Source organism: Engraulis encrasicolus, chromosome 14, assembly GCF_034702125.1.
Source record: "Engraulis encrasicolus isolate BLACKSEA-1 chromosome 14, IST_EnEncr_1.0, whole genome shotgun sequence".
Classification (NCBI taxonomy): domain Eukaryota; kingdom Metazoa; phylum Chordata; class Actinopteri; order Clupeiformes; family Engraulidae; genus Engraulis; species Engraulis encrasicolus.
In genome coordinates this window covers 36,368,434-36,396,281 of record NC_085870.1, presented here as the reverse complement: position 1 = coordinate 36,396,281, position 27,848 = coordinate 36,368,434, and the positions used below count along the sequence as shown (strand labels likewise).

General features: G+C 42.1%; 2 protein-coding genes across 4 annotated transcripts; one reads left to right on the top strand and one right to left on the bottom strand.

The window, feature by feature from the left end:
- Positions 1-22: 22 nt before the first annotated feature.
- On the bottom strand, positions 23-23,894 carry LOC134462534 (gamma-glutamyl hydrolase-like). Of its 3 annotated transcripts, XM_063215616.1 has the most exons (17): positions 23,720-23,894; positions 23,434-23,579; positions 22,961-23,053; positions 22,560-22,739; positions 22,274-22,344; positions 21,823-21,880; positions 21,600-21,711; positions 21,376-21,437; positions 20,193-20,436; positions 10,791-10,905; positions 10,647-10,697; positions 10,466-10,550; positions 9,772-9,910; positions 9,491-9,597; positions 4,730-4,820; positions 2,779-2,916; positions 23-718 (listed from the first exon to the last, which is right to left on the bottom strand). In XM_063215616.1, exons 2-17 carry the CDS (start codon positions 23,536-23,538, stop codon positions 597-599), a joined length of 1,773 nt encoding a protein of 590 aa, XP_063071686.1. In that variant the 5' UTR covers positions 23,539-23,579; positions 23,720-23,894; the 3' UTR covers positions 23-596. The 3 variants fall into 3 exon arrangements, with proteins under 3 accessions (XP_063071686.1, XP_063071688.1, XP_063071687.1); XM_063215618.1 differs by lacking the exons at positions 23-718; positions 2,779-2,916; positions 4,730-4,820; ... (3 more) ...; positions 10,647-10,697; positions 10,791-10,905 and adding an exon at positions 15,697-17,157; XM_063215617.1 differs by lacking the exons at positions 23-718; positions 2,779-2,916; positions 4,730-4,820; ... (3 more) ...; positions 10,647-10,697; positions 10,791-10,905 and adding an exon at positions 17,166-19,303.
- Positions 12,118-15,823, top strand: lsm3 (LSM3 homolog, U6 small nuclear RNA and mRNA degradation associated). Its single transcript, XM_063215619.1, has 4 exons — positions 12,118-12,180; positions 12,752-12,862; positions 12,967-13,062; positions 15,410-15,823. Exons 1-4 carry the CDS (start codon positions 12,160-12,162, stop codon positions 15,488-15,490), a joined length of 309 nt encoding a protein of 102 aa, XP_063071689.1. The 5' UTR covers positions 12,118-12,159; the 3' UTR covers positions 15,491-15,823.
- Positions 23,895-27,848: the final 3,954 nt, after the last annotated feature.

Below are 27,848 nucleotides of genomic sequence, written 5' to 3'. Positions count from 1 at the left end.
ATAATCACTCAGAGACAATGCAGTCAATAAAATAGCTTTTACTCCTACATCAAGTGATGTCACATTCGTGGTGGGAGGCTTGATAGCGCTGGTTATGGGTGCAGCTCTATGGACATTTAGCCATTATAACACAATGTTAATACATCCTGACACATCATCACTGACCTGTTACGTAATACTGCTATGCAGTCACTGACATACAACACTGCTCGCCAACAACACCATTAAACTTCCAACACAGAGATCCATAAAACAAAACAAATGTACTAAAATATATACGTCACTATATGAATATACTAAACGCTTAAAATAGACACACAAAAAATCCTTTTGAAAACTAATTCCTCTGAGATGGTTTGGCTGATTAATGTACTCTGATGTGCCAATAGAACCCTGATGAGCGTGTCTTCCATGAGCTTAGTGTGTGTGTGTGTGTGTGTGTGTGAGAGAGAGAGAGAGGGGGAGAGAAAGAGTAAGAGAGAGAGAGAGAGAGAGAAAGTAAAAGAGAGAGAGAGAGAGAGAGAGAGAGAGAGAGAGAGAGAGAGAGAGAGAGAGAGAGAGAGAGAGAGAAAGAGTGTGTGTGTGTGTCTGTGTGTTTAGTCGAAGTAGTAGTTCTGTATGAAGATGCTATCCCCTCCACAGAAGACGGGCGAGTGGTTGTAGATCAGGGCTTTCTCCTCCTCCGCCGCAGACAAGAACTGGTGCTGGCTTTTCCTGGCTACACACACACACACACACACACACACACACACACACACACACACACACACACACACACACACACACACACACACACACACACACACACACACACACACACAAAGAGTTAACACATGCTTCTCTGTATTCACAAAGGAAGTGCACCTTTGGCCTTCATATTAAATGGAGATTATGTCATTTCCACCTTTCACCTTCCTCCTAATTTCCAGCAAACTGAATGTTTCATCCTTGGGGTTTATGTTGCTTAATGGAGGTTCAAATCTGGAGTTACCTGACGTGTTTTGTTAACATAATAAATGCATGCGCTATGCGCTTGCATTTTTCAGGTGTAATCTGTAAAAGTAGAATGCAGTGAGATCAAAGAGGAACCAGCATGTGAGCAGTTATGCATCAGATGATTTCATTGGTCGTGGACACACAAGTGGAAAGGGTGGGGTAACCTCACAACGTAACTAAAGTCGCATTTGAGATTGCATGGTTCCAATAGTTCCAGGTTCCATCGGTGCTGAAGTACTTGGGAAATAGCACCATGCTTGAGTTATTACTTACATTTTGTCACCACAGCCTGTTATTAACACTTAAATTACACATTACTAACACGTTTAAAGCTTTTCGCCATTGCTGATATTGTATTGTTAATGTGAAGTCAATTACAAGTAGTATCAATATTTCACAGCCGCTGAACTCTCTGTAAAGTACTATCAAGAGGACACTATGGATTGTATCCAAAGACAGAAGCATAAATATACCTAAGTGTACTTATGTACGATACAGTGGTCATATCTCTGCCTAGCCTTGTTATGTAATGTTTTACGCTCTCTGCATTGTGATTCAATTGCATATCCTGTCTACACTCACTCTATAAAACTGCCATATCCTCTTCAGAGTTCAGGGTTCAGATGCAAATGACCCGAACTTTTGAAGAGGTGGCAGATCTATTTTGAATTTTGTTTGACATTTTTCAACAATAGTTTGCAAAGAAGTGTCTGTACCCCCTCAGGAGTCAGGAGTCTAAAGAATTCCAAGATTTCATCTGAGCTGCAGAGGTGGAGGCCGACACTGCCCTGTTGAATCTCATCTCTTGACATCACAATGTGTTATGGCAACTGCACCTCTGACAATAAGATCACCCTGGCCTGCAAAGACTAATATATTCTGCTGGGAAATCATCAGTACCATCCTATTAGGGTTACACAAGATACAGTCATAGCAAAAAAGTTTGCGCACCCTTCGAAATTTCATAAATATCTGTCAAACTTGGTCCTGGAAGATTGATTTCCGAGAAGATCAAACCATGTTTTATGACCAATTTTGACAGAAATGTAAGACATTTCAAAGCCTGTACAAACTTTTTCCTATGACTGTATATTCAAGAAGCTGGCAAAAGCTGGCAAAAAGAATAACTTTTATGTATGCTTCAAAGGCTGCCCTCAGGAACATATCTACATTTAATCCCAGAGCAGAACGGGAAGACTATGCAACAGCATATTGCCTAAAGACATCCATTTAAAAAATACTTCCATCTTTCATGTTCCCATCTCACTTATCGCTTATTATTGTTTTACAGAGGAGGGAGTAGTCACAACATACAGTGCATTTATTTTACTGCCAATTGTGAGACATGTGACGCATAAAATCTTAGAATCTATATTACCTACAGCATACGATTTTAAACATGAATCATGAAGGTGGAGATTTGAATAATTGATGTGAAGTGAAGTGAAAGCCCAATTGGTAAACTCCAACTCCCATTGTCATTGTGACACAGCACTCCACAGCGCACAAGTGAACACTGCACACTGCAAAATTGCATTTATGCCTCGCCCATGCAAGGGGGCAGCCCTCAATGGCGCCCCAAGGGAGCGGTGCGGCGGGACGGTACCATGCTCAGGGTACTTCAGGCATAGAGGAGGATGGGGGAGAGCACTGGTTAATTACTCCCCCCACCAACCTGGCGGGTCGGGAGTCGAACCGGAACCTTTGTGCTACAAGTCTGACACCCTAACCGCTTACCCATGACTGCCATGATACTGTGGTGCTCTCTCCTCATGTCCTCACCTTCAGAAATGAAGAAGTTGGCAGTGTAGAACGAGGCGCGGATGGCAGCGGTGGTGTGGACCATGCCGGGTTTGTCTATCCACTCAAACGGGCTCTTCTCCGGGTGCCACTGCACAGCGTAGAACGGGTAGCGGTGGGCTAGGGGTGGCAAAGGTTGAAATAGTCATAAACTATTCATATAACAAACTGAGGAAATACCAAAACTTGGTTGTAAACTATTCATATAACACACTGAAGAAATACCAATACTTGGTCATAGGAAATTCATATAACACACTGAAGAAATACCAATACTTGGTCGTAAACAATTCATATAACACACTGTAAAAACAGTACCAAAACTAATTTAGTTACTAACACATATATTCGAAGTGAGAGGTCCGCACACTTAAAATCCTTTTTGTTTTCTTTTATCATATCATGGCTGGATTATGTTTCGACTTAACAGTCTACAACACATATATTGCAATGCCTAATTAATCATCTTTAGAAGCATGTTTTTGTGATGAGATGTGCCACTAAGGGATACTGCAGTGAAAGGTCAGAGGTGGTTATCCTCTCCATTCTTGCATTAACACAATTGAAAGAAACACAAAGTCAAAGACCAGGACAAACATGACATAATCCCTGCACACATAAAGATGGATGACACACATAACATAATCTTTGCACAAATAAAGATGAAGAGAAACATGATATGAATGGCCAGGTCCTTGGTGCTGAGCTGCCTGACTTTCGTTACATTCTGTACACATCAGACTGACCAGACAGGTTTTGCTGTAGTATGTACCAGGCAGAGTGACAGATAGATAAGACAGAGGCACTGATGTCACAAGACATGACACACATGCACTTCCTCATCCTATCAGTCCATCGCCTCTGTCACATTTGTGGCCAAATCACTCGTTCACTACATGGTGTACTACGTACGGAACAGCATGATGTATGTAACTCACCCCCTTTGCAGTGCTCTACAGTGAATGCTACAGTTACATGTTAGGGAATATTCTGATTTTAAACAGAATGCTGTTTTTTGCGCAGTATACCCTGAAGAAGGCTCTGTGCCGCTACGTATGGGCGTCAGCTCTGATCATGTTTTTTAACTTAAAATAGCCATGTTTAAAAGGTGCACTGTGCAATATTTTTAGTAAATTATTTCCAGAATTCATGCTGCCCATTCACAAATTATACCTTTTTCATGAATACTTACCATGACCTTCAAATTCTTAGCATTCATTATGACTGGGAAAATTGACATTTTCATACATGAAATAGACATTTTTAGCTTTGTTCATTTAATAAATAGTTTATTACTTTGTAAATATTCATAAAAACATTACATTTGGCAATAGGGAGCACAGTTTGAATGAGCAGCATAGTTAATACATACTTTGGCCACAATCTTACACAGTGCACCTTAAAGGCTTTTTATCATTTTTGGATAAAGAAGGGTGCCTTGGCTGCCATAAACTGTATATGTTGTGTTAACGTGGTATTTTTCTGATGGTGAACATTTCAGAATCATTAGCGTGAGGAGGACACCAGACAGCCCCTAAACGCTTTAGAAACGGCATGCATTGTGTTGAGGAGGAGTTATTCTGATGGTTTCTATGCAACAAAATGCTGTACACAACTACAGGACAAGTCACCTCATTGAAATCAGCTGAGAATGAGTAAATTCATTATAAACAGCTGCCAAGAAGGTCTTATGACCATCTCTCAAGTTTACTCACCCAAACACACATGCAGGCACATCCAGAGACAAACAACACCTGTACTGTGTATACCCACAGAGCCGCACACGGACACACGGACACGGACACGGACACACACACACACACACACACACACACACACACACACACACACACACACACACACACACACACACACACACACACACACACACACACACACACACACACACACATCCATGTATACAAATACACACCCTCCATGGTCGAGATGAAGTCTGTCCTCCCATCAGAATTGGTGGTGAGAACTCTGTAGAACCTCTTCAGCTTGGCATTGCGAGAGTAGTTCTGTGAGAACACAAGTGGTGAAAAAAACAACTCATGAGCACTTCTGTACCAGCCTGCTGTTGTACTGTGACTCACGGGTCTGTGCAGAACACCACACATGGTATTCCTCATGTATATTTTTCATTTTAATAGGCCTCTATTACACAATCCCGTTGATACTCTTGAAACATGTTTATGTTTAAACCCATAACAAGGTCCACAGACCTATGCTCTGTCATGTGCATGCCATCCAAAAAGGAAACTGGTATACACTCACCGGCCACTATATTAGGAACACCTGTTACAAGTGTTCATTGAGGCAAATTTCTGATCTGATTTTCTTCAGCCAATCACATGGTAGCAACTCAATGCATTTGTGCATGTAGACATGATGGTCGAGATGATCTGAAACCGGGCATCATAATGGGGAAGAAAGGCTATTGAAATGACTTTGAACTTGGCATGGTTGTTGGTGCCGAAAGGGCTTGATTTGAGCATTTCAGAAAAGACTGATCTACTGGGATATTCACACACAACCACCTCTAGGGTTTACAAAGAATGGTACGAAAAAGAAAAAAAATGTAGTGAGCAGCAATTCTGTGGGCAAAAATGCCTTGTTGATGGTAGAGGTCAGAGGAAAATGGCCGGACTGGTTTGAGCTGATACAAAGGCAACATTTAGTCAAATAACCACTCATTACAACCGAGGTATGCATAAGAGAATCTATGATTACACAGACAGCACATCAAATCTTGAGGCAAATGAGCTACAGCAGCAGAAAACCGCATTTGGTGCCACTCATGTCAGCTAAGAACAGGAAGGCAACAATTTGGACAGGCTCACTATAAACGACACTAGAAGATTGGAAAAATATTGCCTGGTCTGATGAGTGTTGATATACTGCCTCTCTCAGGTGGAATGGTCAGAATTTGGCGTCAACAACATGAAAACATGGGTCAACCCTGCCTTACAGCAACGTTTCAAGCTGGGGATATTTAGGTTTAGGTTTAGGTTTCTTTATTAGTCTCCACGAAGGAGAAATTTGCTTTGGAGACAGGGAGGTTGCAGCATCATAAAACACATAGAACACATTACATAGGACACATGACACCAACACAGGAAAACAAACAACAGTACAAGTACAACAATAGAATTCACTCACAAGAAAAACAGTGTATATGCTCAGAAGCACTGGATGTCCTAACCCACTGCCCCTGACCCATCCAGTCCATAACAGCCCCCACCCCCCCACCCTGCCCCCACACACACACACACACACTCAGTACACCCACCTCCCCACACACACACACGCACACACACACACAGCTCAGTACCCCCCCACCGTCCTACAACCAACCACACCTTCATCCTGCAATGAATAACTAGGTTGCATCCATTCCATAATTTACATAAAAAAATAGTAAAAACAGGGATACATTCATGTCTACATATCCCCCAGCTTTTACCCTAGTTTCCATCCCCACCAACAGTACCAACCAGAGATTCTTTAAGTATAGAGATATGCCAACATAATAGGTTTCTACAGAGCCGTATATAGAGAGAGTCTGGCCAACTATGGATTCAAACGTTCGAGCTATCCCGCTATTTTAATTGGTTCTGGGCTGGTCACATGTTTTATGGACGCCATTTTCGTTCCCCACGCTCCCATTAATGAGCATTATCAGATATAAAAAATAACGCTTCACTATAATATTATAACATTATTATTATGACAAACTGTTGTGCATACGACTGTAATGCAGGGCAGGGTCAGGAGAAACAAACAGCATCGTTTAAGTCGTGACATAAACTGAGGATTCGGGACATGCATGGTTATAAACTCCCTTTTATGGAATATAAAGGTCAGAATTAATAACCGGAAAGCAGCAGATTTCTCCGTGTTGTGTGTGAGGTAAATGTATTTTTTCCCCCTTCGACTTTTGTTAACAATTAGGCCTACTTTTGAAGTAGTTTCTGTCTTGAAATTAGCTTGTCAAATCTTAATTGCCACCTGTAACTATGTTATAGGCCTACTGTGAAAACTTTGCCCACCAAGTTATTATTTCTGTCGCGCTAATAAGGTCCTTTCCCCCTGCGATTTAAACTCACATCCAGTTTCATACTATGAATAGGCTATCCGACACAATAGGCCTACGAGCATCCAGACTCATCCTACAGTTCTACTGTCTGCAATCGCGATTATGCACTGCTGAGCACATCGTTATTTTTAAACTCCTAAATCTCGACACAACGTAAAACTTTGGCGCAATTATCACCAGGGTCCCTGTACATGAACTTGACCATCGTTATGAATATTATTTCTGCACATTACTTAAAATGACTTTGACGTTGGCTGTTGACGTTTGACGTTGGCTGTACCTAGGCAACAACAACTTGGAAGTAAGGCTTGAATGCACTGCTGAGCACATCAAAACTATGCCGACAAAACCCTCTTTTAAGCAAACCCCTTCTATACGAACGAACTTGTTAACGTTTGTTTTTATATGTTGGGATCTTGATAATACTACAACCCAAGTTTGATGGTCTATGAAGCCTTATTTGTATTTTAGATCCAGCGATTTTGACGGTATGCTGCCCATAGGGTTACACTGTAGAATCCTCGCCGTGGGGAACGAAAATGGCGTCCATGATTCGAGTTGGCCAGACTCTCTCTATAAACGGCTCTGGGTTTCTATGGGCACCTAACATGACCAGGTTACGATCTGCCTAAAGGGGAGTATCATAATGCTCCTAGCATTGAATAGAACAGTCCTCAGGTCTGCCTAGGTCTGCCTAAAGGGGGATTTCCCCCCCAATAATAGAACCCGGAAACAATGGGCCAATGGAACCTCTCTCTCTACTCTCTCTGGTACCAACGCTAGCTACAGAGGTCCATTTTGTCCCACTCAATCTCTCTTATTCCCTGTTTATTCAGTAGCTTGATTGAATGAGGTATAAAGGAATTTTTTAAACAATTATATTTACACCAAGGGAGTCTGAACCTCCTCCCAGAGTTCAGATAGATGTATTCCCCATTTAGTGCATGATCACCATCCGCTACAATGGCATTCGCCTGACTGATGGCCTGCTCAAAGAGCTCCTGCGGGTTACGGGGGGGGGGGGCATTACCCCCATAATCTTACCTGTATTTTTAATAAGTCTTGAGATTTCCGCCCTTATATTATATTATGTATAATAATTATATTAAGGAATAAGGATATTTTCTTGGCACAATTTGGGCCAATTAGTACCAATTTATCTTTGTTGGAGTGCCACAGCCTACCCCAGTATTGTTGCAGGCAGTTCAGGCAGTTCTGAAGGCAAAATGGGGTCCAACCCAGCACTAGAGAGGTGTTCCTAATAAAGTGGCCGGTGAGTGTATATCGGACATATTTGCTACGTTTACATGACGTTTTTAATTCCGAATTAATAATTCCGAATTAAATAGTTCCAACGAGTTCCCTTTGATCTTTCATTTAATTCCGCATTGAGAAGTGTTTACATGACGTTTTCAAAATTTAATTAAGCTTTATTCAGAATTAAAGTGAGTTAATTCGGACTTAAATGTCTCATGTAAACGTACTGTATGTAACAGATGCCAACTACGTGTCAGAGTTCAGCAGTAGAACATTAGTAAACCTCCCAGTCGAAGCCTCTTAAAGACACGGTAGCACTGAGCTATCGGACCTTTAGCTGAGCTATCGGACCTTTAGCTCAGTGGTATCGTACTGTGCCTCCCATGCTGAACTGGAGCATGAACAGGAAGGTCACGAGTTATGAGCCCGGAGTGGCAGACTATGCAGGAAGAGTTGCTGCACCACTTGATTTCAGAGTCACCTTGTGTAACAGAGGCTAACTAGCAGTCCCTCCCAAAGCCTCATACAGTGTCGATGCCGTTGGGCTGGGGGACTGGTCCTTTCGTACAGCGGTATCGTACTGTGCCTCCCATTGCCGAACCGATGTAGTTGACGAGGTCGCACGTTCGCGCCCCGAGGGGGATGAACAGGTGCAAGATGACCTCCGTCACACTTGCATCAGCTGAAGTCTAACATGTCTCACTGTCACGGTCACAATTACTGACTTGAGTTTGTTTGTTGGGGTGCTTAGGTGAAATTTTTCCAGAGGCCCCCCTCTAAACAGCATTCATCACCACTATGCTATAAATGCCGTTGGTTTGCCAGCACGTGAGGGCCTCAACCACTGGCTTGGCCCCTACAGAAGCAGCTCCCTATTGGCCAAAGGTACCACTAGCCAAGGCTATACTGTAGTGATAAGGTAGAGGACTAATAAGGTAGAGACCGTTCAAAAGGAGTCCCTTCCGCAATCCATGTGACATGCGGTTCTAAGCTGCAATCCTACGGCCTTCAGGAGAATGAATGGAGTTCAATTGAAAGTCACGCCCATGTAGGAGACCAGACCACACCCATGTAGGACACCGGAATCCCACTTCATTAGAGTCGTAGACTGGTGACACATTGTATGTTTTATCTTGGTTTCCATATTGAAAATCTTTACTGTTAGTCAGAGTAACATGGGAGAATCTATCTCTCTCTCTTTCTCTCTCTCTCACACTCTCACTCTCTCTCTCACTCTCACACACGTCGTCCACTTGTGTTGAGTGTGCTGGATAGAGTCACGTCAATATTAATGGCATGGTGGTGCCAGTAGTCATAGTAAACACTTAACTGTACCTGTAAAGACAGGCTCCAGCTGTGGAAGTTGGCGGTGATGTTGTCCGCCGCCAGAGACTGAAGCAAATCCTTTGGAAAGCTCTTGAACAGCCGACTATTTTGGGCTCCTTGGAAAAAATAAAATAAAAACACATGGTGCCATTGGTTGTTGTTAGACTAAACTACAGGAAAAAACTGACTAATGAACCCATGATATTGGGTTTCCTGCATGAGCACACATATGCTTAGTCACCATTACATTACATTACATTACATCGTCACACGTCTGCTTGGATACACACCTTGGGAAAAGACCAGGGGCAGGGCCACAGCTTTGGTGTTGGTGAGGGTCAGTAGGTTCTTATTGCTGGTTAGAACAGTAAGCTGCTGCAAGCCCTGACACGTCCCCCAAATGGGGAAATAGTCGGACGCATCATTGGCCTGGGGGTTACAAACAGAGTAGGGATGGCACAAACCGCACCGAAAACCGAAACCGTACAATTCACACACATACCGAACCGAACCGTGCAATCCATCGCAAACCGCAATTCATGTACAGCCCAGAAAAATATGTAAAACAGAGATTCTATGAGTATCTTATCCAGTCTCTCTGATTAAAACATTAGCGTATAAGACCAAATCAGAGGATGACACAATTAAAACCACACCATTTTCACATTATAAGCCTATACAAACCATATGTAGGATATTTAGTGATAAGTCCGATTCTATTAGCCAGTGCACCATTTATCATGAACTAAAAAAAAAGAACCGTAGAGAACCGAAAACCGTGACCTTGACACCGTGATATGAACCGAACCGTGAATTTTGTGAACAGTACCACCCCTAACACAGAGGCACTGTTAGTTGTGAAACCACTAGTGGTGTGCGTGTGTGTGCGTGTGTGTGTGTGTGTGTGTGTGTGTGTGTGTGTGTGTGTGCGCGCGCGTGTGTTTGCATTTAAATGGAAGTCAAACAAGGCAATGAATAGCCTACCTTTAGCGCCAGATCATAGAAAATCTTGGCCGCCTTACTAAACTCTGACTTTTGAATGTCTACATCTCCACCTGGCAATAGTAATCTGTTCAGGAAGAGATTGGCATTAATAAATAGTCCAGATAAAAATGCATTCAATTCATTCATTTTTTTTAAATCACCAAATAGGGACCAAGCTTACCCATTTATTGAGTTAAAGATGTTCACATATTCTTCAGTTGTTCGGTTTATTCTGGAAGGGGGGACGAGAGATAGCAATCTTCAATAGTCATCGAGTTAACAATCAGCCCCATTCCATGGTATTGACAATTGAGCAGTAACCTACCGAATAGGCACAACTCTTCCTCCGGATCCTTCAATGTACTTCACGTATGATGCTGCGATATATGATGACCCTTGGGCATGCATGTCGCCTTCCAAATTCTCCTGGGCCAGTACACCTTTGTAAGTGACACAGACGTATATGAATAATTATCTACATCAGTAAACTACTTAACGTGAATGTCCAAACGTGACATTAAAAACGTGATCTCTTCAGAGGGCAATATTTGTTTTGGTCTATGAAGAATGGAGTCAGCGCATAAACTGCCTCTGGAACATTCTAGCTCAACAATGCAGACAACCTCAGAACAATACGAAATGTCGTAGACCGAAACCATATGGTTACAGTAATATATGGAAACTTACCGATTATTGGCCTATGATTCTGGACAAGACTGCACGTTATAGTAACAAGCTGGCCATAGAGGTAAGCGGCCAGGGCCGCGTATGCAAAGACCGGAGGACACATTCACTTCAGGTGCTCAACAACTGGGGTAAAAAAAAAATACAAAACGATATGTAATCTTGCACTGACGCTTCAGTCGTGCTAGATCGAAGGGCAGTCCCGGGTGGTCCTTAGAGAGATTTCGTTCCCTTTATATCGAGCTGTAAGATGCTCGCGGTTATGTGTAGCCTTTTTTCGACCAGCCTAACTCATCCTTTCTTCTTCAATTTCTGACGGGCACTCACGCTGCTGCGACATGCTCCCGAGTTTTTCAAATGAGGAATGCGAGTGAGGCGGGTGCGTGCGTGCTTACTGAGGCAGCAGTGTTCTATCTGATGATGCGCACAGCTGACGCTGTGAGGTGTGCAGCATGCACGTTGGTTGTAGAATCTGCATAGCCCATCTGAAGTCTTGTTTGATGCTCACCTGGTCGAGCTGTAGACGTCTGTTCAGTTTTTCATGTTGTGCAAATCCAATAGCCTACAGGCTGCATTTGTTCATATGAAAATTGAAACCTGTAAACAAATTCTGAACCACTGACATCTGGCACTATGAAAAAGAAACACATCAACTGTGTTTTTTGTTTGTTTCTTTCTTTCTTTCTTTAGTTAGCCTAGTTGTTTATTACAGCGGAACGATTACAAAACTTGTGTGTTTTATATCACAACATAAATGATGTGATGAAGTTTGCTGGAGCCAGTTTAACATGTGGGAACATGTGCGCCATGTCCTACTTTCCTCCTTTCATCTTACAGTGGAGTTGCCAAAAGAAGTGAGGTAAGGCTGAAACGCAAAAGAAAGAAAGCACAATGATAAACACTACAATAAAAAATACTTCCCATAATTTACTATTTATAAGGACCAATTCTCGCGATATTACAGTGTCAGCGCCAATATTCGAACTGCATGCTGGGTAAAACACGCAAGCATGGCGGACGAAGTTGAACAGGTTTGTGGTTCAGTGGTGTTTAAGGAGTGTTGTTGTCTATCCTTACGTTTAACGTCTTAAAGTATTTGGCCATATTAAGCAGCGATATGACCACGCTGATGACTTGTGTAAAAACAAATAAACTGCTGTTGGCTACTGCATGCAGGTTGAACTTGTATGGATTCTAGCTCGCTAGCATGCTACTCACTGGGTAACATTAATTTGGTAAAACTCGTAAAACCCATTTCAATTCACGTTCAACCTCACATGTTTTCCCAAGTTGCACATGCAATGTAGACAACTTCAGCACAATACGCTTATACAGCTGGATAAATGAGAAGAGCGTTTGTGTCTCTGTTCACCCAAGTCAGAGATTCTAGGAGTATCCTGTCTCGATACAGTGTTTATCTCAACAAGAACTGTCAGTAGCTGCTGCAGGTCTTTAGATGCTGAGCAGAAGGCTGATCTACACAGTTATTATTCATCTGCTCATCGTCTTTAACTAAAAATATAACGTTCGAATCATTTTTTCAAATAGTTTGCTGCACATTACTTAATTTCACGTGAATGTCACAATTCGTTTATTTTATAGCAACAAACAACGACCACAGTGGAGGAGCCGCTGGACCTCATCCGGCTGAGTTTGGATGAGAGGATCTACGTGAAAATGCGAAATGACAGAGAATTGCGTGGCAGATTACATGTAAGTAGGCAATTTCCCCATCTGTGTGGTAGCGCTATCTTCCCGACTTTGATAATTCACTCACGAAGCTATGTTGTTTGTTTTTCAATGATCTTTGTTTCCAGGCTTATGATCAGCATTTGAATATGATACTCGGAGATGTTGAGGAGACTGTCACAACAGTTGAAATTGACGAGGAGACGTATGAGGAAATATACAAGGTGAATATCTATGTAAACTCCCACAGCACGACGTTGGCTTAGCAAGTTATCACTTCTTTTTTTGCTGCAATGTGTCCTTGTAATGTTTGCGTTTGCCACATTCACAACAGACATTTGTCCCCAGTTGAGATAATAAGATACTGGGCTGTTTTTAATGATGCAGTTGCCCACACTCTTGGCGACTTGGGGGTGAGCATAACCATGTAAACAAACACTTTGTCGGCTTGTTTTGGTCACAAACACAGTCTTATAATGTGATGTCCCTCTGCTGTTGCGATATACTACTGTCAAGGTGGTGCAAGCATTCATTCACAGTCAATAACAAATTGAGGCAAGCTGTGTCCGTTGTGTATATCAAAACAGGGTTCCCACTGGTACTTGAATTCCTTGAAAATGCTTGTATTCAATTAAGTGTTTTCAAGGTTGTGAAAATGCTTGAATTTTTGGCGAAGTGCTTGAAAATGCTTGATCAGTAAGCCAAATAATAGAAATTAATTGTTCAGGTACATCTAAAATCTGAGGGAGTGAGATGTCAGATGGGATTTGCCATTCGTCACCCTAAAATTGATTAGAATGCACACACAATTTTCTGGGGGAGAAACCCCACACCCCTAGCCTAGAAATCTAGAAGCCCCTAGGGACCGCAAACTTCCAGCGACCTATTTAAAGGTGCTGGAAAACTTAAAATTTGGTGCCTGAAAAGTGCTTGACTTTGTTCATGAAAAAGTTGTGGGAACCCTGTCAACCCTGCCCTGTTTTTCCCTCGCTACAACATACATGACCTATAGCTACAACAGCTGTATGTCTTATTACTTCTCAGCCTTTTGCAATTTTGAAGAATGGAGGGAAATCTTACACATTATGAAACAATATGTTTTACTTGTTTAGATTTACCATGATGCAATCTACTGCCCTGCCCAACTGGTTTGCAAGAGACAATTGAATATTTGCATGTCTGATTGCTACTCTTTGTGAATGTTTGCCTGCATGAGATCCTACAGTCAATCCGGAAAGTATTCACAGCCCTTCACTTTTTTCACATTTTATTATCTTACAGCCTTATTCCAAATGCTACAAATGAATCTCTGTTGTCAAAATCCTACACAAATTATACCATTATGACCATGTGATAAGCAAGTTGTCTTGACAGTTTTGAAAATTTATAAAAAATAAAAAACATAGAAATATTTTTTACAAAAGTATTCGCAGCCTTTGCTTAATACTTAGTAGAACCACCTTTGGTAGCAACTACATTAATTTTTTCATTTCAAAATGAAAACGGATTAAAAGGGAGGTCATCGGTGTGTGTTTCAACCTTTCAGTACATTGAAATTGTACATTTTGAGTCTGCACCTGGCTAAAATAGATGGGTGTGAGTTTTGAATGAAATCCTATGGAGTATCATGATCTGCTTCAGTAGTCACAGTGCATGTTGACATGCATGCTTCTTTAGATGTAATTCAGATTTCCAATGTTGACGGCATTCATACATCGCCAAACGATGTCAGTCCCACAACCATGCTTGACTAGCCAGATGATGCACTTCTTGTGTAAAACTCACTCGTTTACCACCACACATGCTTGACGCCATCTAAAGCAAATTTGTTTATCTTGGTCTCAAGAGAGATGAACAGACCAAGGATATGGATCACTGGAACCATGTAGTGTGGTCTGATGAGACCAAGATAAACAAATTTGCTTTAGATGGTGTTAAGCATGTGTGGTGGTAAACAAGTGAATTTTACCATAAAAGTGCATCATCTGGCTAGTCAAGTGGGACTGACATCGTTTGGGGATGTATGAATGCCGTCAACATTGGATATCTGAATTACATCTAAAGAAGCATGCATGTCAACATGCACTGTGACTACTGAAGCAGATCATGATACTCTCCATAGGATTTCATTCAAAACTCACACCCATCTATTTTAGCCAGGTGCAGACTGAAAATGTACAAATTCAATGTACTGAAAGGTTGAAACACACACCGATGACCTCCCTTTCAATCCATTTTCATTTTGAAATGGAAAAATGAATGTAGTTGCTGCCAAAGATGGTTCTACAAAGTATTAAGCAAAGGCTGTGAATACTTTTGTAAACATGATTTCTTTGTTTTTTATTTCTATACATTTTCAAAACTGTCAAGACAACTTGCTTTTCACATGGTCATAATGGAATAATTTGTGTAGGATTTTGACAATAGAGATTCATTTGTAGCATTTGGAATAAGGCTCTAAGATAATAAAATGTGAAAAAAGTGAAGGGCTGTGAATACTTTCCGGATTGACTGTAAGTATTGTCTTTGCCAAACCGGCTGTGAAAATGTTATCTGCTTTTCTTCCCTCAGTCCACAAAGAGGAACATTCCCATGCTGTTTGTTCGTGGAGATGGTGTGGTCCTTGTTGCTCCACCGCTAAGAGTCGGCTGAGGATTTGGAGGCCCCTGATAATTAGACATTAACTTTTTCATGGATCATCATATTGAAAGCAAGGACTTAGTTTGCTACCTTTTTGTTTGAAACACATGGCTTATGTGAGTGAGAAAAAAGTGAAGATCTGTTTGTTTGAATCAGTACTTTGGACTTTTATTTGTTTTTATTTTGGGACTGTACATTGTCAGTGTATTGTAGGTTCATTTCCAGTCTAAGTCCTGCAGTCTTTTCATTTTGTAAAATGCAATAAACAGGCAAAATCTGTTAACTGTATCATGTCTGTAGAATGTGCTGCCTTTTGTAATTAAACTTTCGTTTCTCCCCATAAAACATGTCTAATCTGATCAATTTATAGCATGCCACTCAAAGTAACTGCTGTCCTCATCACATGACTTGAGCAATATTCTCTAATGTTTTTTTTCTGACATTAGCCTAGCACACTTTACCCCTGTTGGTGCTCCAAGACTTTCACTTTGACATGATGACAGAGGGAAACAAATAATGAGCCATTCAGTATTACTACTCAACAAGCCAACAAATCAGCCAACTTAAAACAGGTGTTTATAGCTTGTTCGTGTCTTTCATTTACTTCTCATTCTTGTCTGTCATTTTATATCCTGTTTTTTTGTCACTTTGATTGAAAGTGCTTTGTGTAATGCAATGCATTTACCTACTGTGAAACATTATCTTTTGTCTTTACAAGGGGTTCATGTGCAACCAACATGGAAACTTCCCCAAATGGTACAGTAGCCAAATGTTTTAGAAATGGACACTTCTGTATCTGTACTTCTGTATTCTGTACAGAGATTTCAGAATATAACCTTGAGCAGACAATTTGAAAAACACGGGGTGTATGGGAATTTTCAGATTGTTTGCTGAATGACCCATAGACCATCTCAACCGCACCTTCCAGCTGAGGTGTGCGAAAAACAAGTAAAATACAAGTTTAACCTTCTCCATCATCTATCTCTAGTACATCCTCTTGGACGCACTGGTGTCTTAGATGTCCTGCCTGTGGTGGTGCATCGTCCCCCCTGGACGCGCTGGTGTCTTCTAAGGTGTCCTGCCAGTGGTGCATCTTCCCCCCTGGATGCGCTGGTGTCTTCTAAGATGTCCTGCCAGTGGTGGATGCGCTGGTGTCTTCTAAGATGTCCTGCCAGTGGTGCATCTTCCCCCCTGGATGCGCTGGTGTCTTCTAAGGTGTCCTGCCTGTGAAAAGCTTTTCCCGCACTGTCTGCAGTGATATGGCTTCTCTCCTGTGTGGACGCGCTGGTGCCGCGTGAGCGATCCTCCCGTGGCAAAACTGCTGCCGCACAGATCACAGTGGTACGGCCGGTCTCCTGTGTGAATGCGCTGGTGTGCCTTCAGATTGCATCCCTTTGAAAAGCATTTGCCACACTGCCCACAGCGAAAGTACTTGCCTCTTGTGTTAATGCACTGGTGGCTGAGCAAAATGTTCTTCTTGAAGAAAGTTCTTCCACAGAGTGAGCAGTGAAAGGATCTCCCTGCTGGATGGGTTTGCTGGTGTAGGCCTCCTGTTAAACTTCTCCTGGCATTTAAGCTCTTGCCACCCGCAGGAGACAGCTGTTTCCTTAATAATAATTTCTGCATAACAGTTTCTGGGATGGCTGAGGTGGGGACTGGAAATAATGATGAAGTTCTTCCTGGTGAAACGAACAAAAACAGAAAAATCATGAAAGTGTAAATCCTGCACACAGTGCACAAGACCTTGCAGTTATGTCTCCTCTTTGCAAGGGCTTACCCCAACACACACCCAAACGAGGCAATGCGAGTGAGATTACCTTAGACAAGGAGGAGTATGGGGAGAGCACTGGCTATTCATCGGCCCATCTCATTTGAAAAAGGACCCAGGACAAAGGAGCTTCCCAAAAAATAAGACTGTATATAGTGGAGGGATAGGAGTCCTAGTATGAAACTTTATTTTGAGTACTTCAGTGAAGTTATGGTTTGTCATATGCATAGATTGTACATAACTCTCTGGTCATATGTTTGTACATAACTCTCTGGTCATATGTTATGTCTGTTGATCATGTCATGTCCAAAAACACATTTCGCCAATATCCCAATTACATCACATCCTCTTGGATAATGTGTATGTATGGAAGTTTGTCACTTGGTGATAATATACTTATTTAACCTAACCTATATCATCATTTTCCCCCGAATAATATATTACACTTTTTAAAAAAATCTTTATTTAGTTTCCTCATTATTTTGGTCAGGCACAACAAAAGGTTAAAAAAACAAAGCAGTGAATGGTATGACATTTACCATTTTGTGTAAACATAGACATTAACATTTTCCTTTCACTGTGCTCAAACAGATATTTTGCTCAATTGTAGTGATTCACCTTCAGAGTAAAATCACACTGCACACATTGGTGGCTCAGCACAAAGTGGCATTGTTTTAGCAGCCCTGGTCCCAAAGCTTAATCTACTGTTGACGTTAATAGACTTCAATGAGACATAGGGTAGTAGTCATACATTCTGGAACGTTTATATAAATTATAATCAACCTTTTTAATTAAACAACCTTTTTATTTTTAAAACGGTTTCTTCATGGTGACTGGAATCATTTTTTGTTGAACTACAAGAAGATAAAGCTATTTTTTTTAAAACATGAATAACATCCAGACATTCAGGCACAAAAGCTTTTAGCGCTTTTATAACAATATATATAAATTATATATTTAAAAAACACCAATTTTTTCATTTATTTTTTTTGGAGCCAAAGTACATTCCACCTTTTGTCTAAAAGGCTTCTTCACTTCTGGGCTGCATTTCTCAAAACTATAGTTGCTAACTTCATTAGCTACTTTGCTGTTGGCAGTGCGATTTCTCATTGGTAACTACCCAAGTTGCTAACCAGCTAACAACTCTGCTTTCGAGAAACACACCCCTGGCCTGGTGGGGCCTTTGGCTAGGTCTGGGCCCAGCCCGATTATATATACAGTATATTATAAAAATAAGCAGGTTTGGTTGTCGCTCCATCCAGAGTCACTTTTGCCATTTCATTGACCCAGTTTAAATCCACCTCTGAGAAGACTCGTATGAGCTTTACTGTTCCTAGGCTAGCCTTTGTGTTAGTTATATTTAGCCTTGTCTCTTGTGTGAAGACGCTGATGCCGAGTCATGCTCTCTATAAAAGTAAAAGCCCTTCCGCACTGGGCGCAATGGAAAGGCCTCTCTCCTGTATGAATGCGCTGGTGTCTCTCCAGACCCGCCGCTCTGGCAAAGCGCTTGCCACACTGCGCACAGTGATAAGGCTTCACACCCATGTGGATCAGCTGATGTCGCTTCAGGCTTCCCGCCTGAGAGAACCTCATGCCACACTGCTGGCAGGGGAAGTTCCTCTCGCCTGTGTGGACGATCAAGTGTTGATTGAGAATTTGTAACGTCGAAAAGCGTTTGCCACACTCGTTACACGGATACGGTCTCTCTGCCGCATTGACGCCCCGACGTTTATTCAAGCTCCCGCTTTTGGTGAAAATCTTTGGTTTCTCTTTATGCATTTGCCGGTGTACTTTCAGATCTCTTCTGGTGCTGAAGCGCTCACCACAAACAGAACAGAGATGTTGCTCAACGATGTCCACCATGGCCTGTGGGTCGGCTGTGGATTTAGGGATCTCGAACAAAGACAGTTGCATTCCTCCTCCTCCTCTTCCCGCATTAAGCATCATCACTGGGCTGGCTGTGGTTTTCAGGATCTCAGTGGAAAACAGTTGCATTCCTCTTCCTCTTGCCACTCCTCCTCCTCTTCCTCTTTGTGCTCTCCCTCCTCGTCCTCTTCCTGCATTGAGCAATCAAAATAAAGTAATAGGGTTCTTCCATTAGGAGGTTTACAATGTACTCTGTCACATACAGTATGTAAATCAGCTCCGGGCATTGAACATACAGATAAGTGGGTGAAGTAAAGCGTTCTATTCTTGAGAATGAGAGGCAGGTGGAGACCAAGATGAGCCGGACCGGGTGGAAAAGTGGAGCTCTGGTGAACTTTTAGGAAAACCTATTTGCCAAGCAGCAGCCAATAACATGATTCAAATAATGTTCCGTTCTTGTCTTCTTTGAAGCCAGCAAATAGGGATAGTGATGGTGTATCACCGTAAGAATTAAGTCAATGCTTAAATCATTAGTAGGTGAATGAGGATCGGCCGCTTTGGCTGCCTATGGGCAGAAATTCACACTTGCAAAACTGTCATCCCACTGAGTTTCAAACATGAGGATTTTTTACAAACACATTTTAACAACAGCGTTGATTTTCAGGAAGACTCTAGTGGAAGCACTCATGAGAAACAACAGAGATACGATCAAGAAATAATGCACCTATGGTATGAACATACAAAAACATTGCACGGCGCTTTTGATTGAGATTACTTTACATGCCAATAACACAATAATCTATAGCAGCCAGGATTCTACAGCCTTTAAAAACTTGTGTACATTTGTTGCACACTGACAGGTAGCAGAGCAAAATTCCTGATATGATTAAAAAAATAGCATAAAGTACATGCATTTGACATGGGATAACCAAACAAATCTAATGGCAGCCTTGACAATTCTTAGATTGTCTACCATAGGTTAGCAGATTTCCAGAAGTGTGTGAGAAAGTATTTGAATCCTGTCTATATAAATGTACTGTACTTAGGGAACTCGAATAAAGAATGCAAGAATCCTCTCACCAGTTTTGGACTGTTCTCCATCTTGGTTGTGCTTGCTCCTCGTTCCTTGATGACCTTGTGTTGTGCGGCAGTCGATCACTTCCACTGATAACCCTCTTGACCTGGGCAGGGGCTGTGGAGGGGAAGAGGGCTGGTGTGGGGCACAGCTGACCAAAGGCGGTGGAGGTGCAGGTGGAGGCGGAGAGGGATGATGAGCGTCCCTGGAGCCAATCACTGGAGCCACACCTGATTCATCATTTCCCTCCTAAATGTCATCAAAGGAGCAAACAATACAAAAGGACAATAATTTAGAAACAAAAAGGTTCCAAATGTACATGGCCTCATAATGTGCACTATTCTGCCAGTGCATTGCCATTCCGTGCTAGACATGGGACACCTAAGTCACGCCCTCTACTTCCTGGTTCATGGGGCAATAAGTTGCAAAAAATTGAATGGAAGTGAACGAGGCGAGTTGTGGTGCATAGGTGGAGGTCCAAGGTTTGGATTGGTGTCGAAAAACCACTCATTTCAAGCCCAGTAATTATTTTTTGACTCCCCATGAACCAGGAAGTAGAGCGCGTGACTTAGGTGCCCCATTGAAAAGACTTTGAGTGCGTTACAATATGCAACCTTGCCTCCTCTACTTGTGCTTGTCTCCTCGTCCCGCCTCCTGGCCCCTACTCAGTGGAGAAAACGATAAAGTTTCCCAGCTGTCAGCCTAGCCCCAACAACTTTTGAGGGACTGTTTTTCCTTCACCATCCCAATTGCAAATGAGAAAAAGACTTTACAATTGAGCTTTTGCAAGATATTGAAATATAATGCTGTTGTCAGTGATGTCATCATGACATATTACTTCCTGGTACGAGGAGACAAGCCCAAGTGGAGGAGGCAAGGCCGCATATTGTAACGCACTCATAACAACCATAGCACTACACTACTATGGATTAGTCTTTGCTAATACATTACGACTTGGTCATTGCTTTTATGGTAACAGCTAGAACATGGGCAGGGTTTCTCCCAGTACTTTATATTTAAGGCCACCACCTTGGTAACAAACATCTACCACCTTGACTAGTTCCTCCGAAAAGATTAAGATTTTTTTTCTGAATGTAATGTCTAAAAGTTACAAAATGTTGCTAGTTCAGGGCAATGTGTCTCAATGCAAGCAGCAATGTTTCTTAAACAAATAAGAGGGGACCGTACCTGCACCAGACCAATTTTGATGTCCCCAGATGAGTAAGGGATCTGCTCTTGGAACGTGTCATCTTTGTCCGGAGAGGGCAGAAGTGAACAATACAAATAATTAATCAACATGAAAGAATGCGGAAAACTACAGAAAATACTGCAATAGCAACATAGTTTGAGCAATTACAGTGTGTGTGAAGTCAAAACGTGACTGAAGGAGAGCGAGAGAGAGCATATCATACCAGGTTGACTGGTCTGATATTCATTATCAGTAGCTGCATAGGCCTCAGCAGGATCTTCTTGTTCTTCTTTAATCCCCACAACTATAGTCTGCACTGGAGCATCCTCCTCCTTCTACACAACAAACAGAACACATTAGATGTACTGTATCTTTTTGTAGAGGTATTCTCTGTGCATGCGTGTGTGTGTGTGTGTGTGTGTGTGTGTGTGTGTGTGTGTGTGTACCATAATATTGGCCTTGTTCTTCCCATCCTCAAGCCATTCAGTCACTTCCTGTATCGTCCTGCAGGGTTCAGACAGGTCAAAGTTCAAAAGTTAAACATTGACGTCAAATGTCAATCAAATAACAAAACCAAATGCATATGTGGAAGCTTTGATTAGGAGGTTGGTTTCATAATCAGAGGGCTAAAAAAAAAGAATCCTAATAACCTGTACACAATGGCAGAAGTGCACTTGTCTTAAGCCAAGGTAATGTGTGACTGATGTCTCTACACTCTCTGGCCTTGTGGCTGTTTGGAATTCCACTCCAGCATGCTTTGAGTTATGCATTTAGTAAAAACATATGGTGTGTGTGTGTGTGTGTGTGTGTGTGTGTGTGTGTGTGTGTGTGTGTGTGTGTGTGTGTGTGTGTGTGTGTGTGTGTGTGTGTGTGTGTGTGTGTGTGTGTGTGTATTACCGGTCACTACTTTGGTGGTTCAGCAGTTGCTGTTGCAGGTCTCCAAGTTCATTATTCAGGATGGCAATAGTCTGCATCAAAACAAACACAGAGGCCTTCCCTTAACGTACATCTAAACAAGCACATATTATGTCTTTGGTTGTAGTCTGTGCCATTATTAATCAATGGCTCTGGTTGTAGTCATCATAACTTCTTAGACTAATAACGTACCTACATTCTTGGACACAAACACACGTGCACACCGACCCACCCACACACACAAACACACAAACACACAAGCACACACCTGATTGGCTTGTGTTAGTGAGTTATCTTTGTCCTCCAGGTGTTTCTGTAGTTCTTCAACCTGGAGTTTCATTTGTCGGTTCGCCTCCATCTGCTCTGACAGGTACCTCCCATTCTCAGACGCCCTGTCTTCGAAACGCTGGATTAACATGCGCAGGGCCATGTTTCTCTGCACCGCATTCTGATTTAAGCACATACACGCAAAGCAACATTTGAATTACATCCTGATAAAAGCTAGTTTCACTGAAAAGAATTGCACTTGCTTATGTGGACTAATGACACAACAGGTAGGAATAGGTCAACAGGTCAACTGACCTTAATGCAACCAAAACATGAACTTCAATACAGATTTGTTGATAATGATGAGATCTACTTAACAACACATAGAACACAAAGGGCTACCTGCAATGCTTCTGTGATGAATTGGCTAGCCTTCTCCAGGTCAATGCAGGTTTGTTTATGGCTCGCAAACACATGGTGGGAAATTCCTTTTATCTACAAGCCAATTGTGGTTCAAACAGATAAGTTAGTCATCATTTCAAACACCATTGCCTTGATATTAACACCATATTGCCTTGTCTTACTATCATATTAAGAAAGAGATTGGGCAAATGTTGCTGAAGCCATTTTCCTTTTGTGATAGTGATACATGTAGCCTAAGTCTCTGTCTCTCTATTCTTTGGTACTACATTTTCTTTTTTGCATTTCTGACAAACGGACGCCCTCTGCAATATCAAAACAATATAGGCTATGCATTTTTTCTGCTGCTAGGCTACTCCAGCCAAATACTTCTGAGTCATTTCGTTGTATGGGCAACTGTTAACTGTTCAAGTAGGCCTACACCACAGGACTAAAATATATCTGAGCACACTCACCTCGCACTCGATTGAGCTGGTGCTGCTATGGTGTCTTGTACCAAGGTGGGAATTCGCCTCATCTGGCCATGTTAGCAGATGATTTTGCTCAACCAGTCTCAACATTTTTATATTTAAAATGGCAGCTTTAGACACTCGCAACACACCTGCAAACATTAAAAAAAAAAAAAAACGTCAGTGCCATCTCAATTCCCATCATGTTTAGTCAATGTCAATGATACAGTAAGTAGTTTACCGTAGTTAAACTACACTATCGTGAAGATGAGACGACGTGGATTTTACCTACCTTTCCGTCTGGGGTGTACCAGCCTAGTTTCAAATCCAGCGAGTAGGAGAAGGGGAGCTGATAGATATGGGGCGACGTGAGTTAGATGTTTGATCAATGCCCAAAAGAAATGCCGACAAATAATCTACAGCATTTACGGAGACATTGCAGCATTTGTTATTGATGTTGTCTTTCCTTGCTCGGACTGCGTTTGCTTACCGTCTCCGTTGGCAACTGTCTCCCCCTAGTGACACGGGTGAGAATTTCAGGTGTAGGTCTAGAGTTGCAGTGCTGAAGATCATCTGCCAGATGGGTTCTTTCCAGTTGTGGACTGTGGGTGTGTGAAGACTGGAGAGATAGTGAATGTTGTGGCATTAGAGCAGGGGTGGGGAACCTTTTTCATTCCAGGGGCCACTTCAAATTCATCCAAGGGCCATCATCCTCCGAGGGCCGAGGGCCGCACTATGGACACAAACCAGGATATCCCCCTGCTCTTTAGGCCTATAGATAGCCAGCTTTAAAACCGAACCCCACTTTCTCATTGTCCCCTGAATATAACTTAATTGTATTGCAAATGTAATTTCTTAGATTCCTTTACAAAATATGTTAAATTATGTCAGGCCCGGATAAAACGGCCTCAAGAGCCATAAATGGCCCTCAAGATAGGTTCCCCACCCCTGCATTAGAGGGTAATCTACACCAAGGCCATTACTAACCATGGTAGTGGGTCGTGGTCTATTGTAATTGTTGATGACTTTAATGTCTCTCAGAGTGGTTGTCTTTGTACTCCAGGTAGTGCAGCAAATACCTCAAACAATCTTTCACTTGGTGATGCAAGCATCAAATTTGGTTCAGAGGTGCTTCAGACCCTACCCTTTTAGAAAAGGTCGCTATCCAGGTGAAAAAACAAAATGGCCGCCAATTGAACTGCTTTTAAATGGCTTTTATATATATTTTGATTGACTGATCATATTTTGAATATCTATGTATGGAAATATATTATGTTGAGCATGGAACATTCAATTATACACTAAAAAAAACACAAAAATATTGAAAATTATAGTATTTTCATAATTACATGTAAATAACTGAATGATTCTATATAGCCTATTACAAAAACAGAAGTAGGCCTATAATGATTACATGTTGTTTGGGTAGGAAAACTCTCTGATGCACATGTTGGATTAGTTATTTTTAGTCCTCACATTTGCAGGAACATAACCGTACAGTTGAAGCTAAAGCAATAGCATTTGCATCTTCCTCGTCAGTCAGTCTTGCATCCACATTTTGTCAGTTGCTGGCAACTCTCCGCAATTGCAGGAAGCTTTGACCAGAGAACTTTCAGGCCTCACCATCTTTTTGCCACCCCCAATTGGCAGGGCTTTCAATTTGCATTTCACACACAGTAGCCTGGCCCCATATACAGGCAGTTTGGAAGGCGGACCGTTTTACATGCTGGACAAGGGATGCACTTTTCAGTGGAATGGCATCATAGGATCTTTGTTTCCGAGCAAACAAGTCCAGTCTTACCTCATCAACCTGCATTGCAGTGCTGTCAAGTCCAGTCTTACCTCATCAACCTGCATTGCAGTGCTGTTCTTGTCATACATATTGATGACAAACCTCTGAAGAAGGTTCAGGTCCATATCTTCAATTACTGCTGGGTATGAAATGCTTTTGGATTTCTCTGGCCCAAGATTCAACACCATGTCATGAATTGGCAGCCACTTGATGGAATGACCATGGCCGAATTCGATCCACAGCATCTCTAATCCTGCATCCTGAAGAATTGCAAAATTCTGCTAGCATGGAATAGCCATCAGAACTACAGCTGTATGGTAGGGGGAGACTTCAACTCCTCTTTTGTATCTTTCTGACAGAGGGAACACTTCTTCCAGTCTGTTGTAGTAGTCAATTCAAGTCGGTTTTATTGTCAATTTCTTTACATGCACTGGTCATACAAAGAATTTAAATTACATTTCTTACTTTCCCATGCAGACATAGACATGGACTTTAGGTGTGGACTTAGACAATTAGACATAGACACATACATTACACCTAGAGTACCTATACAATACCCTTACAAACATGTAAAGTGCAAGACTGGGCAACAGCAGACATACATAGAACATGTATTAAAAAGAGGTATTGTTGTGCATTTTCTGTTATGTCCTATTGTGACGATTCTGACATGGTGATAGTAATGTAATGTAATGTGCAATATTTACAACTAGTTGGTTGCTAGTTTTCCTCTAAAGTCATTAAGTAACAGGCATGAAGCAGCAGCAACATGTGTGTGCATGTTTGTGTGTGCTTTTGAGTTAGTTCAGTGTTTGTGTGTGTGTGTGTGTGTGTGTGTGTGTGTGTGTGTGTGTGTGTGTGTGTGTGTGTGTGTGTGTGTGTGTGTGTGTGTGTGTGTGTGTGTGTGTGTGTGTGTGTTTTGAGTTAGTGCAAGTAGAATGTGCAATCACAATTCAGTGTTGAGGAGGGGCTATCATTGATAGGAGGGCGGGTTAAGAGTTCAGCATGCTGATTGCTTGGTGTAGGAAGGTCTTTGCCAGCCTGGTGGTACGGGAGTAGGGAGGAGAGTGGCGCTCCAATGATCTTCTTCGCTGTGTTCACAATGCCCTGGAGTGTCTTCCTGTTTTGCTCCGTGCAACCTCCTCCCCACACTGTGATGCAGCTGGTCAGGATACTCTTGATGGTTAATCTGTAGAATGCTGTCATGGTGGAGGGTGTAGCACTTGCCTTCTTCAGTTTGCACAAGAAGTAGAGGGGCTGTTGGGCCTTATTCACCAGTGATAATGTGTTTGTGGTCCAAGAGAGGTCGTCGCTGATGTGCACTCCAAGGAATTTTGTGCTGCTCCCTCCCTCCACAACATCACCGTCGATGGTCAGTGGTAGCAGTTGTTTTTGGCCCCTCTGAAAGTTGACAACCATGGCCTTGGCTACTTCTTCTCTGTAGTGAGCCTCGTCACCCTTAGTGATGAGGCCCACCAGTGTTGTGTTGTACGCAAACTTCATCAGATGGTTAGTGCTGTGGGTCGTTGTGCTGTCATGTGGCAGCGTGAACAGCAGGGGGGGGTGAGCACACAACCTTGCGGGGCCCCCGTGCTCAGGGTCAGGGTGCTTGAGGTGTTGTTCCTGACACGTACTGCTGCTCAATAGATTTTTAGCAGACATCTTGTGTAATACGGTTAAAGGCCGACAGCCTATCCTTTTACCACCTGACCGTGCAAAATATGGAGGCACATTGAGATATGGCTAATCGTTATAGTCCTGGTCAGACCAGAATCGTGGTACCTGATCTGAAGTCTATGAAAATCAGGCAACTTCTGCCCTACACTCAGCCTGATCGTTCATCCAGCGTCATTTAAGTCCCATGCGATCTGTACACCATCCGGGTAACTGAAGCCCCGTTACCCTCGGCTCGGCTCTCCCACGCTGGCACATCCTGTCAATTCAGGTGCGGCTATCTAACTAAATTTCTACAACTAACTACATTTCTAGTTAAGCTATATACAGGGTCTTATTAGATAGCATTTGGGAGACTATAAATACTAAAAACTAAAGTGAGTATACTACTAAAAGAGTAAACTACAACTACAGCTATTGTACTACAAACCGACACTGAACCCCATGCTGAGTCTCACACCAGTGATGTCACCAGTGTGCCCTGGTTGTGCTATAACATCACTCTAATACAGAATAATGTAAACAAAATTGTTTTTACGACATAGTATTCCAACAGTGATGGCAAGGTTAGTATGTATTATTGAATACCTGCTATCGGACAGCTGTATATCATAAATATGCATTTTCAGTCACGTAAGAGCTGCCATTTTGAAAAGTGGTGGCCATTTTGTGATGAAATATTGATACTATTAAGTTGTCTAGGTCAGAATTCATACATTTTAATATTTCCATCACTCAGATGTCTTGATTACTTGGCATTCTATGACGAAAACAGCTTTTTTTTTACCTTTAATCAGGCGGCCATCTTGAAAAATGGCCGCCATCTTGTTTTTCAACCTGGATAGCGACCTTTTCTGGGAGAGTAGGCCCTGGAGCACCTGTGTACCTGATTTGGTGCTTGCATCACCAAGTGAAAGATTCTTATGGAATATTGACTTAACAAGCCTCACTAAGG

Bases quoted from the DNA above. Each gene is read 5' to 3' on its own strand.
- lsm3 (XM_063215619.1), top strand. From the start codon at position 12,160: ATGGCGGACGAAGTTGAACAG. The intron at 12,181-12,751 runs GTTTGTGGTTCA...TTTATTTTATAG, and splicing joins TGGCGGACGAAGTTGAACAG to CAACAAACAACGACCACAGT. The intron at 13,063-15,409 runs GTGAATATCTAT...TTCTTCCCTCAG, and splicing joins CGTATGAGGAAATATACAAG to TCCACAAAGAGGAACATTCC.
- LOC134462534 (XM_063215616.1), bottom strand. From the start codon at position 23,538: ATGTTGAGACTGGTTGAGCAAAATCATCTGCTAACATGGCCAGATGAG. The intron at 21,712-21,822 runs GTACACACACAC...TTTGTTGTGTAG, and splicing joins AGAACAAGGCCAATATTATG to AAGGAGGAGGATGCTCCAGT. The intron at 9,911-10,465 runs GTAGGCTATTCA...TGTAACCCCCAG, and splicing joins TCTATGATCTGGCGCTAAAG to GCCAATGATGCGTCCGACTA.